This window comes from Bos indicus, chromosome 1 (assembly GCF_029378745.1).
Source record: "Bos indicus isolate NIAB-ARS_2022 breed Sahiwal x Tharparkar chromosome 1, NIAB-ARS_B.indTharparkar_mat_pri_1.0, whole genome shotgun sequence".
Taxonomy (NCBI): domain Eukaryota; kingdom Metazoa; phylum Chordata; class Mammalia; order Artiodactyla; family Bovidae; genus Bos; species Bos indicus.
The window spans coordinates 130775055-130789699 of NC_091760.1; the positions used below are offsets into that span (position 1 = coordinate 130775055).

The 14645-nt window shown below is 35.6% G+C and overlaps 1 protein-coding gene across 2 annotated transcripts in view; it reads left to right on the top strand.

Annotated features, from left to right (window-relative positions):
- Positions 1 to 14645, top strand: part of PIK3CB (phosphatidylinositol-4,5-bisphosphate 3-kinase catalytic subunit beta) — a 180187-nt gene that overhangs the window by 100271 nt on the left and 65271 nt on the right. For both annotated transcript variants that reach the window (XM_019961790.2, XM_070794147.1), the window contains exons 9-11: positions 8017 to 8268; positions 9932 to 10028; positions 12847 to 12977. In XM_019961790.2, coding sequence (XP_019817349.1) covers positions 8017 to 8268; positions 9932 to 10028; positions 12847 to 12977 — 480 coding nt within the window. The remainder of the gene's footprint in view (positions 1 to 8016; positions 8269 to 9931; positions 10029 to 12846; positions 12978 to 14645) is intronic.

Here is a 14645-nt window from a genome sequence, read left to right on the forward strand (position 1 = left end):
TTAATTAGAAATTTAATTTCTTTACTGGATAGATAGATAGTCATAATTTCTATTTCTTTTGTGTCAGCTCTGATTATTTTTGTCTTTTGAAGAATTTAAAATTTATTTAAATCTATTGGCATTAAGTTCATTACAGCCCCTTAAATTAGTTTTTTTCTTGCACAAACCTAGCAGCTTAAAACAACACATATTTGTTAGTTCATATTTCTGTTGTTCAGAAGTCTGGGCATGGTGTGGCTGGGTTTTCTGCTTATAATCTTACAGGGATGAAATCCAGATGTTAATTGGGCTACATTACTTACTGAAGCTCTTGGGAAGAATCTGCTTCCAAGATGATTCAAGTTATTGGCCAAACTCAGTTCCTTGCAGTTATATAGGACTGAAGTTCTCATTTCCTTGATGGCTTTTGCCTGAGAATTGCTCTCAGAATCTTTCAGGTTCTTGTTCTTGGCTCTATTTTCAATTCTTGAAACAGAGTATTTCTCAAGCATTAAATCCTTTTCTGGCTTTGAATCTCCTGCCAGAAGAAGCTGGTCCCTTTAAGGGCTCACCAATGGGTCAGGCCCATGAGGGATAATCTCCCGCCCTTTTGTTTCATTTGGGCATGCTATGTGGGATGCGCAGCCTTGGTTCCCCAGCCAGGGATTGAATCTGCACTCCCTGCAGTGGAAGCACAGACCTTAACCATACCATTGCCAGAGAAGCCCCTCCCTTTCTTAAAGTAACCTGTGTTTTATAGTAAAACCTAATCATGGGAGTGAAATCCATTGTAATCACAGTCCCAGAGATCTTACTGGAGTAAGATCACATGATTCTATGGAGTCTATAATGAAATCCTAGGTGTTCAGTGAAGATTCATTATTCTGCCTGTTTGGCACTTGAATGGCTTTCACTGTGAAAGCACTTAGAATTCTGTAGCATAGAGCTTTCTGGTGGATCTTTTACCAGCCTTGTGGCATTTCCCTTTTCATGTCCATCTTGATATTCAGCAGAATCCTGAAATCAATGCTGCTTAAAATCTAGAAGATGGTATTTGTGTAGACAGAGAGCTCAGATTGCCCTCTAGTTATACCACTATTTGAAATGGTTTCTTCTGACTCTTTGAAAAGACAGTAGGGATCTCCCCATTTTTGGCCTCTCTAATTTGTTTTCTATTCTCATTTGCCCCAGTCTCCCTAGAAGTCCTGAGGCAGCAGTAGCAGAGCGCTAGTGGTAGCAGAACAGCAGTGGTTGCTAAAAATGCAGAGTTGAACATCCCTGTTTGATTAGAGGAGTTGTCGTTCGTCCTAAGGGAAATGTGAATATCCTGATACCCACTCGCCCACCCCCCCCACACCCCCCCCCAACCGCCTTCTCTGTTCAGCATTGTTTTAGGAAATATGGGTGAATGAAGCCTTAGTTTTCTCTCTGGGTGACAATAAAACGGGGGCCCTAGGCAGCCACAAAATATACTTGGATGATTTCAGAGTGGGATGAGCTCAGAAAACTTCTAGGTTTATTCCTGAGCTGTACGTATATGGATCAGAATCACAACTGCGTATATACTTTGAGAACTGTGGCATAAACCATCACCAGCATCTCAGACTAGTCACTGTATTTTGTTGCACACACTGGACAGTTCCAAATAGCCCTACAAAGAATTTGAAAACTGAACTGGTATTGGAACCACACCTCACAGAAGTTTTGTTGAAACTTGCAGTTTGAAACTAACTATTATCTCCTAAAACAAATCATCAGCAGTCTCTATAGAATATAAATAAAACCCAGAGACTTATAATAGTCAAAATGTATAGGATAGGACTTCCTATGTGGTGCAATGGATAAGAATTTGCCTGCCAAAGCAGGGACATGGGTTCATTCCCTGGTCTGGGAAAATTCCACAGACAGCTAAGCCGGTGCACCACAACTACTGAGCCCAGCCCCCTAGAGCCTGTGCGCCACAACGAGAGAAGCCACCATAATGAGAAGCTCCTGCGCCACAACTACAGAAAGTCCCTGAGCAGCAACGAAGACCCAGTGCTGCCAAAAATAAATAAATATAAAAAATGTGCAGGGTACGATTCAGAATTACTTGGCATAAAAAGAACGAGGAAAATCTTAAGCCCTATGGACTATGAGAATTAACAGACAGCAATGCTGAGATGACATGAATGTTGGAAGTCTTCACAAAGATGTTAAAGAAATTGTTATAAAAATGCTCCAGCAACTAAGGGCAAAACAAACACAGTGGAAAATAATGGGAAAAAATGAGAAAGTCTTAGCCACAATATACAGTTGTACTTTAGTATCTGCAGGGGTTTGCTTCCAGGATTCTCAGAGGAAGTTCAAATTACTATATAAAATGATATGGTAGTTTTATAAAACCTATGCACAACCTATACTTTAAACCATGCTTTAATTACTTATTGCAACCCCATGGACTGTAGCCTAATAGGCTCCTCCGTCCATGGAATTTTCCAGGCAAGAATACTGGAGTGGGTTGCCATGTCCTTCTCCAGGAGATCTTCCCAACCCAGGGATTGAACCCAGGTCTCCCTCATTGTAGGCAGACGCTTTACCATCTGAGCCACCAGGGAACTCTTGATTACTTATAATACCTAATAAAATGTAAATGCTATATAAATTGTTACTGGAATGCAGCAAATTCAAATATGCTTATTATAACTTTTTGGAATTTTTTTCCAAAACAGTTTTCATATTTGATAGGTTTAATCTGAGGATGTGTTACCTGTGAATATGGAGGGAGAATAAAGGACGAACTAAGTGGAAAACAAATAATGAATTAAAAAACTCTGAATGGCCTCAATAATGGAAATCGTGTGAAAAGAAAGAGTGAACTTGAAGATTAATCAATAAAATTTTCCATTTTGAACAATAGTTTGAAAGAAAATGGAGAAAAAACTCTACAGAGCCTCAGATACCTGAGTAACAATATCAGAAGCTCTAACACTTGTCTAATCTGAGTCTCTGAAAGAAAAGAGAAAGAGTGTGGCTGAGAAAAACTAAAGTAAATATTACTGGAAACTTTCCAAAGTTGGCAAAAGACATAAATATAACAGATTTAAGAAACTCAGTGAACCCTAAACATGATAAACTCAGACAATTCCAAGCCCAGATACTTTCTCTTTCAAAATCATAATTTGATTCTTATTAGTCAAAAATCTTAACACCTTATAAGCCTAATTTTGTGGCTGTTAGCACTCCTATCATGTTAAAATAGATAGAAGCTCAGGAAAGAAAAAACTATCTTAATCCTTTTATCTTCTTATTTCAGTAACTGTAACACTAGATAAATATTTGTGCAATGAATTAATACATCTTAATGTAACTGCCTCTGACATCTGTAAATCCTTAGTTAAGTGTAAGACAGGGCTTCTCCCACTAAGTCAGAGCAAACATGCCTTTTTATTAAGTGGTTCTCCAGTGGCTAAGTGGTAAAGAATCCTCTGCATTGTAGGAGATGAGGGTTTGATCCTTAAGTTGGGATGATCCCTTGGAGGAGGAAATGGCCACCCACTCCAGAATTCTTGCCTGGAAAATTCCATGGACAGAGGAGCCTGGCAGTCTACAAGTCTGTGGGGTCACAAAGAGTTGGACATGACTAAAGTGACTGAACACACACCCATACTTCTCGAAGATTTCCCAGCTGCGTTAGTGGTAAAAAATCCACCAGACAATGCAAGAGACACAGGAGACGTGGGTTTGACTCCTGGGTCAGAAAGATACACTAGAGAAGGAAATGGCAACCCATTCCAGTATTCTTGCCTAGAAAATTCCATGGACACAGGAACCTGGTGGGCAACAGTCCCTGGGGTCGCAAAGAGTCAGACACAACTGCGCATGCATGCGCATACTTGTATTTCATGAAACTGTGGGAATTTCAGCCTGTTTGGACTCAGTTCAGTTCAGTTCACTTCAGTCGCTCAGTCGTGTCTGACTCTCTGCGACCCCATGGACTGCAGCGCGCCAGGCCTCCCTGTCCATCACCAACTCCCGGAGTCCACCCAAACCCATGTTCATCCAGTAGGTGATGCCATCCAACCATCTCATCCTCCATCGTCCCCTTCTCCTCTTGCCCTCAATCTTTCCCAGCATTAGGGTCTTTTCAAATGAGTTAGCTCTTCACATCAGGTGGCCTAAGTATTGGGGTTTCAGCTTCAACATCAGTCCTTCCAATGAACACCCAGGACTGATCTGCTTTAGGATGGACTCGTTGGATCTCCTTGCAGTCCAAGAGACTCTCAAGAGTCTTCTCCAACACCACAGTTCAAAAGCATCAATTCTTCTCCGCTCAGCTTTCTTTATAGTCCAACTTTCACATCCATACATGACCACGGGAAGAACCATAGCCTTGACTAGTTCTTTGTTGGCAAAGTAATGTCTCTGCTTTTTAATATGCTGTCTAGGTTGGTCATAACTTTCTTCTAAGGAGTAAGTGTCTTTTAATTTCATGGCTGCAATCACCATCTGCAGTGATTTTGGAGCCCCCAAAAATCACTGCAGATGGTGATTCCCCATCTATTGATTCCCCAGCTATTTGCATAAAGTGATGGGACCAGATGCCATGATATTAGTTTTCTGAATGTTGAGCTTTAAGCCAACTTTTTCACTCTCCTCTTTCAATTTCATCAAGAGGCTCTTTAGTTCTTCTTCACTTTCTGCCATAAGGGTGGTGTCATCTGCATATCTGAGGTTATTGATATTTATCCTGGCAATCTTGATGGCAGCTTGTGGTTCTTCCAGCCCAGCGTTTCCTCATGATGTACTCTGTATATAAGTTAAATAAGCAGAGTGACAATATACAGCCTTGACATACTCCTTTTCCTATTTGGAACCAGTCTCTTGTTCCATGTCCAGTTTTAACTCTTGCTTCCTGACCTGCATACAGGTTTCTCAAGAGGCAGGTCAGGTGGTCTGTATTCCCATCTCTCAGAATTTTCCACAGTTAATTGTGATCCACACAGTCAAACGCTTTGGCTCTGTTCGGACTACTGATCATTTTTCAGTTGTCTTAAATAAAAAGGGAACATATAGTGGAACAAAAACGAAGTTAGGTGTTGATATTGGGAAAAAGTTTGATTTCTTCCCCAACACAGTATTCTTAATTGGTGAGTTCAGAAATGTAGGCTATGTGTAGGCTTGACGCATCCTGGCTGTACCACAGTGGAAAGTCATTTCCATGACCAAGCCTGCCTTCTCTTGATCTCCAGATATTCTGGGATTTGTGAAAATGTGTCTAGAAGTTTACTGAGTTGGCCAATAAAATGTGTGATTGTAATTAAACAAGATGGTGCTTTAAAATCCTCAACTTTTCAGAGCCTGATGGTGATTCAGACAAAGCATCAGGAAATGTGGCGATTTTGACAAAATTTCACATGATGTAAACTTAGAGAATAATTTTTAACTGCTTTTTCTGAAAACAAAAACCATCAGGAGATTCTAAGTTCAGAAAGCACAAATTTTTCATTTCAAATGTAGATAAGTTTTTCTCCTCTTGTTTATTTTTAACCATGTATGAACTTCAGTTATATTAGTGGATTACTAGGAGATTTCTCAGTCAGACTTAGTTCTAATGATTTGGTCTTAAATGATCACAGTTTGACTATTAGACAGTGATTGGTATTTCAGCAGTTTTCTTCAGAATGTGCTGGGTCTCTTTTTGTTTATTGTTACCACACCCAAGTTAGAGTCATTCTTTATAGTTACTCTTTTACACACAGCAGACTTGGCTGTTGCTGTTTACAGCTAGGGTAACTGAATGAACTTTTCTAGTTCATTCTACTTGAGTTCTTTTTTGAGTTTTTATATTCACCTGACCTAGGCATTCCTCTCCAGTATTCTATCCTGTATTCTCTCTGAAGTCCATGGACAGAGGAGCCCATGGAGCTACAGTCCACAGGGTGGCAAAGAGTTGGACTCTACTGAGAGAGTAACACTTTCACTTTTTCCATATATCTGCATTTTGCCAATAGTTGGTTGATTCAATGATAGCCACATTTTTTTTTGTTTTTGTTTTTAAAGTATTAAATAACATTTATTGAGTACTTTTTATATAGTGGGCTCATTTATTTTTATTTCTCAAAAATTGTCAAAAACCAAGAGATGCAAATGTTTTTAAGCATAGCAGTTTATTTTTAGTATCTTGTCTTTATCAAAAAAACATTGAAGAATATTTATTTTTAAACTTATGATTTTTCTGAATAAACTATATATTCTGTATACAAAAGGTGATAGTTTCATAAGCCTTTAATGTCACTGAGAGTAAGAACTGAATATCATTTTTTTCCTGAAATTCCTATCTTCCATTCTGTCATACAAAGGATGCAAAATATGGTTTATTTATATTTTGTTTTATTTATAATTTCCCTAATCTCATTTCACAAATGGTTTGAGGTAAGCATGCCTCGCCCTACCCACACATGCCCTTGTACTCACACACAGTCTCATATATACACAAAGAATATATAAAATATGACTTCTTAAAAAATAATTGAGATGTTTAATAGTTTAAAAAGCCATGAGCAAGATTTGCAGTAGATATTTATATAGTAAAATCCTATGTAACTACTTGATGTGTACTACAGGATTTACTCTCTCCTTGCAATATGGACAGCATCCAAAGCAAGGCAAACATGCTCAGTTATAATACCCAGAATCTCTTAAGGTAAAAACAGTCTAGTTAGTCGAGTGTTTGTAGTTCATCCTTTTATTTTAATGGAGAGATGTTTAGCAGTTTCTTCTGAAGGAGACACCGTGGGTGATGCACACCAAAACCCCTGCCACCATCACTGTAGTAGGTAAAATAATGTTACACATATATATTCTTTATCATGTCTTTCATTGGATAGATTTACAGTGTTGACAGTGCAATTCAGAAAAAGTCATTCTGTATATTTCAGTCTGTACTATACTTGGCCATGTGAGTATTTAATTGAATAGTAATATTTGGACTTTCCAAAGTCAAAGACTTTCTGAAAGTTCCATATGTGTGTTTTTACTCAAAGCTGAGTTTTGTATAAATTCTTCTTTTGGCTGTGCTGTGTGACATGTTGGACCTTAGTTCCCCAACCAGGAATTGAACCCTTATTCCCTACAGTAGAGGTAAAGAATGCTAATCACTAGACCATCAGGAAAGTCCTAGGCTCTGTGTTTTAGTACTCATTCTACTTTTACCACTCACTTTTAAATTGGAGATAATCATGTCATGTTGTTTTATAAAACAATGTAAATGACTAAGTAAAATTTCCTGGGACATGTTGCACATGTCCTACATCACTCTGAACCCGAGTCTTTCACAAATGAAAGACAGTGGTGTGTAGGATAATCGTAAATATGGATAGAATATCTTTAAGTTGACTTTTATAATGACTGATTCATAAATTATTTGTAAGTAGAGATTTTGGAGACGTTTTATCCACCCTTTCCTTCCCAGCTGTACAGAAGACTAAGACAAGGCCCTTAGTAAATGAATTCATTGGAAATAAGCATATAGTAGTAGTTGGCACCCCACTCCAGTACTCTTGCCTGGAAAATCCCATGGATGGAGGAGCCTGGTAGGCTGCAGTCCATGGGGTCGCTAAGGGTCAGACACGACTGAGCAACTTCACTTTCCCTTTTCACTTTCATGCATTGGAGAAGGAAATGGCAACCCACTCCAGTGTTCTTGCCTGGAGAATCCCAGGGACGGCGGGGCCTGTTGGGCTGCCATCTATGGGGTCGCATAGAGTCAGACATGACTGAAGCGACTTAGCAGCAGCAGCAGTAGGTTTTATACTTATGGTCTTGGTTTCTTTAGATCCATTTACACCATTGAGACATGTTTTAGCTAGTCTGCTTAGTACGTGAAAAATAGGTTTTAGCTAACAGTTTTGTGAATTACATGTGGTTCTGTGGACTAATAGACTTTCCTAGAGTTTGTCTGCTTCTTCTGCCAGTATGCGTTTCTCCATTCTTCAAATATGTTTTACTGGTGCAGTATTCATGACTCTCTGTTTGTTTTTGTCTCCGTCATTACAGGTTCATGTCAGGGCCGGCCTTTTTCATGGTACCGAACTCCTGTGTAAAACTGTCGTAAGCTCAGAGATATCAGGGAAGAATGATCATATTTGGAATGAACCACTGGAATTTGATATCAACACTTGTGACCTGCCACGAATGACTCGATTATGTTTTGCTGTTTATGCAGTTTTGGATAAAGTGAAAACTAAGAAATCAACTAAAACCATGAATCCCTCTAAGTATCAGACCATCAGGAAATCTGGAAAAGTGGTAGTTATATACTAATTTCTGAAAAAGTTTTATAATGGAATAATAATAACATAATGGGATAATTTTAAACTTTAAAATAATGGATTAATATAAATGAAATTATATCATATAATTTTTGTCCCTAAGAATTGATTTTTGAAAAGACAGTAAGTCTCCCTTATGTTGTTTTCATTTTTGCTTTGGCAAATTTAGTAAATATCATAAATATAAGTGTTCTATTATAAATGTTTGCTTTTTAGAAAATATAGTTAAGAATGAAGAGAGTTAAAATATTACAGGTTAACTAAAACTTCAGATGTCAAATGTATTTAAGAATTCAAACTTTTATGTATTTTAGAAAGATAGTAGATCACTCAACACCCCATGTAGGGTCTGGGACAACTCAGTAATCAAACGCATCAGTTCTAGAAGTGAAATATATGAATATTCACACTAAATGAGACAAATGAAGGCTGTCAGTTAGCTTCATGTCATTTCTGGTCATGTTTTATTGTCAAATGAGTTATAAATGAACCTTTGCTTTTTAAGAGTTTCTTAGACTTTGAAATTGTGGATAAAGGATGGTGAACCTGATCTCATCTTCCATTTCACATTTTCAAGTCTTTTTTGTTTTCTTCTTACTTTATGGAAAGGGTTTTTTTTTTTTTTGAAGATGGGTATATGAATTTTATATATTAAAAAATGTGGTTACTATATTTATCTATAAGAATTTGTATCCTTTTATTCTTAACATGAAAATGTAAGCATTTCCTGTAGTTATTATCATGTAGTTTTTTTTGTTTGTTTCTTTTGTTTTTTTTTTTTTTCCAAGTTTTTTGTTGATATTCTTTTTTTTTTTTTTATTTTGTTTCTTAACTTTACAATATTGTATTGGTTTTGCCATATATCAACATGAATCCGCCACAGGTATACATGTGTTCCCCATCCTAAACCCTCCTCCCTCCTGCCTTATCATATAGTTTTTAAAAATGAATATTATTGTTTAAAAGTCAGATAAGAGTTATTTCCTTAGTATTTTTTTCCTCCACAGATACATATTTTTTGTCAAAGTGTTCAAGCTTTTATAGCCTTTCTGTTCTGTACTGTGCTGCACTGTATGTGCTTAGTCGTGTCCGACTCTTGCGACCCCATAGACTGTGGCCCTCCAGGCTTCTCTGTCCATGGGATTCTCCAGGCAAGAGTACTGCAGTGGGTATCCATTTCCTGGGACTAGGTTAATTAGTCTAATTGTCTACATAAAAGTTCTGTTAGCTTGATGTTTCCTTTTTAGAAATGTAAATAAATTCTACAATACCTAGAGACATTGCCTTTTGCCAAATTAAGATTTATGTAGACTGAAAGCTCTTAAGACACATAATCTGACATTATATCAGACATATTTTCTTGAATTATTAAAAATTCCTCATCACTTGCAACAGATGCAGAATAAATGTTCTATTTTTTGCATATTCTATTGTGAGAGACATTAATTAGCTTTTAGAATTTTCGTAAACCATTATAAAGATGTTGAGCATCTTTCCATGTACATCTTGTTTTTATATTGGGTGATTTGTGGGGAAATCATCTAGAACTCTAGAAACAATATTGAAGCAAAAGGCATGTGCCTGTTCATACCTTAAAGTTCATTCTTAGCATATTTATGCAATGGTATCTTTCTCAACAGCATTATCCTGTAGCCTGGGTAAATACGATGGTTTTTGACTTTAAAGGACAGTTGAGATCTGGAGATATAATATTACACAGCTGGTCTTCATTTCCTGGTAAGATTTACATTCTAATCCTTAGTGTTAAAGAGTAATTTTTGGCATGTGGGGACTAGTTAACATGTTTTTATCACTCACTCTCTTTTCAGTCCAGTAAAGAAACCATCTTTTCATATTTTTATTATTTATTCTAAAATAGATTTTCCCAAAGATTATATTGGGAAATATTATGTATTATATAAATATAAATATATTTACAAGTGGTTTGTATCTGAATATATTTACTTTGATGAGTATACTCACATTAACTATTTTATTTTTTATAGGTTTCTGAGAAATTCTTAAAAACAATGTCTTTTTATAACAACCTCTGTTGTTGCTAGTTGTTCTAAACTTCTAGACTAGAAGAAACATTAACTAACATTGGAAGGATAGTAAAAACACGTATTCCTTAGTTAGCTTTAGCCTGAAACTTGAGCTAGGAGAGGAGCATCTTCCATACGCCTGTATTTCTTAAATAGTACTCCTGTGAGATGGCTTAAATAGTACTCCTAAAATTATGTGTCAGTGGAGGAAAAAAATACTAAGGAAATAACTCTTATCTGACTTTTAAACAATAATATTCATTTTTAAAAACTGCATGATAATAACTAGAGGAAATGCTTACATTCTCATGTTAAGAGATGAGATGGCTTTTTATGGATGAAAAAGGGAAGTCAGTCTTAACATAATTGGTTCAAACCTAGGATTTGTGCAAAAGATTACTTGACTCTTTCCATTCTTCTTATATCTTTCCCAAATGTTGGAGATTTTATTTTGTGTTAAAATACTGGCTTTTTCCCCCCGTCTTCATCATTGGTTAATCTGTTTCATAAAATTGTGAACCTTCTTGCTTTTAAAAATTATTTTGTGGGTGACAAACATTTTTAAATGTTCTATCTTAGTAGTTGCTACCCTTGAAACTGTATTTGAATAATCAGTTATCCACAGACATATTTATAAACTGCTCACATTCTAGTATTTTATTTGTGTATGTTCTTTTATTCCTACCCTTTCCTGCATACACCTCCATTAATTTTCACTTACCACGTTATTCCCTAAATATAGGCGAGTGGTATGCATTTACACATTTCTTAAGAGGTGCTGTAGTTTCAGAGTAAATATTATTCCGTTCAGTGGTATACTTTTCTGAAAATTTTAATTTAGACTCACACACATTCTCCAAAATCAGTAAGTAACTTGACTGATATTTTTAGAAAAATTGACAAGTTTTGCAATTAACTTGTCATCCCATGGACCTGAATTTATCTCTAACAAAATGTTGGAGATATTTGTTCTGCTTGTTGTGTTTCTAGAATTCACATTTATGCCAGTAGGTACAAGCTAGAAACACAGGATCTATAAATACTCTAATATCTAGAGTTCATAGTTTCTCATTAGAAGGTTTATAATCACGTTAACTCCTTATGCATATAGCAGGAAATACAAACACCAATTTCTAGTTTTCTCCCTATTTTAAGGCAAAATAGCATATTTTGTGCAGTGTTCTCTTCATATGTTTGGGGCTGATAATACTAAATTGCTACACTGGACTTTAGATAGGTTGCAATTGATAGGACAAAATAACACTATTATGTAGATAACACAAATAGAGGATATTATTAATTTGCTGAGAAGTCAGTTTTAGAAGTGTGGAAATTATGAGAATTCCTTCAATCTAGGTCAAAATGGAATCTGTGAGATTTGAGAGTATTAAACTTGATAAGCAAAGGACTGATTAAAGAGCTGAAACTTTTAAGTGTTTTTGAAAGATTTTCTAGCTTTGAGAGACAATTCTGGGTTTGCATACTACCTGGACATCAGGACTGGACAGAATATAGTTTTATCTTTTATTTCCTTACTAAAGTACAAAAGAATGTGCGAAAAATCTGTTATGAGAGAAATAGTTTGGAGAGGGGAGACTTTAGTTTGTACTGCTAACTCTGTTTCCTCAGAGTTTAATGTCTCTTCAACAGTTTACTTCTCTGTGAAGTGAGAAAGTTACATGATCTCCAGAGTTTAAGATAATGTTGACTTTTGATTACCATGCATTATCTGTGAATGGACTATACTTAGAGTGATAGAGAACATGAAGGAGTGTCTTGAAGAAGAACCACTTGGATGGAATGTTTCAGAAGCTACCAAAGAAGGTGTTTATATCAGCAGCTTTGAGATTACAGAGAAATATTACCAACATTAGGTTTGTTAAAAGGAATGTCATTGATGACACTCAAATTACCAGTTTGGGTACTGTGATGACTATGAAAATCAGCATATGTGACTAAGAAATTAATTTTGTTGAAATAATAAAAATTCCTATGGACCACCTAATTTTGAGCAAGTGAAAGTAGTTCCACCTTTTTTTATTTGTAGATTGAGAATACTTGAACAAATTTGAAGAAAGTTGTGAGGTAGCTATTAATTTTTATTAATTTTTTTCATTTTAAAGATGTTTTTAAATAAACATGCAAATTTTGTGCCAAGTATGAAGAAGATTAGAGGCTTAGTGATATCGTCTATCAAACTTCCATAGGTGACACAGTTGTTGTCCTCCAGCCCCCACCCCTCTAACCCCTCCAAATATTTATTTATTTGACTGTGCTGGGTCTTAGTTGTGGCGTGAAGGATCTTTAGTTGCAGCATGCGGGATCTAGTTCCCTGACCAGGGATCAGACTGGGGCCCTCTGCATTGGTAGCGGGGAGTCTTAGCCACTGGACCACCAGAGTGGTCTTGATGACACACTTTTAAGGTAATTTTCATGATAGGAATCCATTAAGGTTTTGTTTTAGTTTTCAAAACATTTTCCTAAGAATCAAAATTATTTGCATATTTTAGATGAACTTGAAGAAATGTTGAATCCAATGGGAACTGTTCAAACAAATCCATATACAGAAAATGCAACAGCTTTGCACATAAAATTCCCAGAGAATAAAAAACAACCTTATTACTATCCTCCCTTCGATAAGGTAAGCTAATTATTTAACGTGGCACTGTGTATGAAATAATTCAGTTATTAGTTCTTGGCTCTGTATCTTTATCACTTAAGCTAGATATGTTTGCTTCTCTTTGAAGATGTTATATACATTTATAACTTGGTTCAGTGGAAAGACCACTGAGCCGGATGCCAGCTCTGTTTAGTACTGGCTTTATCAGTGAGCAAGTGAGACATGGCATCTCTGGAGTTCAGATTGCTTATTTATAAAATGAGGAAATCATAATTGTTCTCTGAGGTTCTTTCCAATTTAAAAGGGCTATAAGTGCATTCATGTATAGCTCTACACATGTGAAATATTCAGTGAAACGTGCCAGTGTGTCAGTTCAAAGATAATCACTAGCATGATTAGAGTTGGTATGCAAAGAACAGATTATTTATGTTGAATATGGTGTTAGTAGGACTTATTTTGTAAAAGCTACAGCAAGGGCTTCTGTTTCTTAACATAACTTTTAGTGTAAAAGCTGCATGTCTTCGGGATATGGAGAGTGTCTGGTGGAGGTTGAAAATTAGGCTGTGAGCATTTACATGCTAAGAGAGTTAAGCTGTCATAGGTTTTATCTTCAGGTTTGGCATCTTTGTTTCAGGTATGATTGATGCTGATCTTTGTGAGGAAATCTTTGAGCAAATTCTCAGATAATAAATAAGAAGTTTATTGTATTTACTTAAGTCATCTGAGTCCAAGCTGTCTTTAAACATTTATGCTATAGTACAGTTTCAATTAATATATTATACACTTAATTGTATTTTAACATTCTGTACCAACAAATATTTCTTCCTTTACTTTCATTTTAATTGAATTTTATCCACATAGACATAATTTTTCATTTTCTTCTTGAATCTTTTTCTGTTCAGTAATATACAACCAAATTAAAATTTGTGATTATTACAGTAGAAATCTCAAATATGTCAAGAACCATATACTTTAGTGTACACTGGGTAGAAGGTATGTTTTGATGCATTTATTTTGTGGCTTTATTCTTTAGATTAGGAATTTATACATAAGCTATAGCTACTTGTGATACAGTTAATAGTCCAAGCTCAGACTTTTTTTGTCTTCAGTTATTGTATGTGTTCAGCAGTCACTTATAATTTCTTTTGGATCAAAAGAAATGCTTTTTGAAGTGGTTTTACAAATCTAACATCTTGTGTAATTTTAAGTATTTTTAATCTAATATTTTAAGAGAAGTCCAGTTTTTTGAAATGTTCTATTTCAGCATTGTTGTCAACAGAATTGTCTACACCTGGTTATTAAACTGTACTTTTGCCTTTTTGATCCCTTTGAGAGTCTGTCTTTGAAGATCTACGTAGGATGGAAAGTTTAGTCTTTAAATGTGTATAATATATTTATACTTTTTAGTTTTCTTTTAATTGTACAATTGCATATATGATCATTTAAAAAACATAATGCAGATATAAAAAGTGAAAATTTCTTACGTTTTTATTTAATGTTTTCTGCTTTACCCACTTGTATACATTTTATGTTTCAACTTACTTTTATGATTATTGCTTAATATTAATAACTATGATGTAACTTTATCACATAACAACCTTATGAAATAGGATGGAAATTACCAGCGTACTTTATACATATGGATGCAATTAAATTATTTGCAGAGAATTAGTTAACTCAGTAACTAGA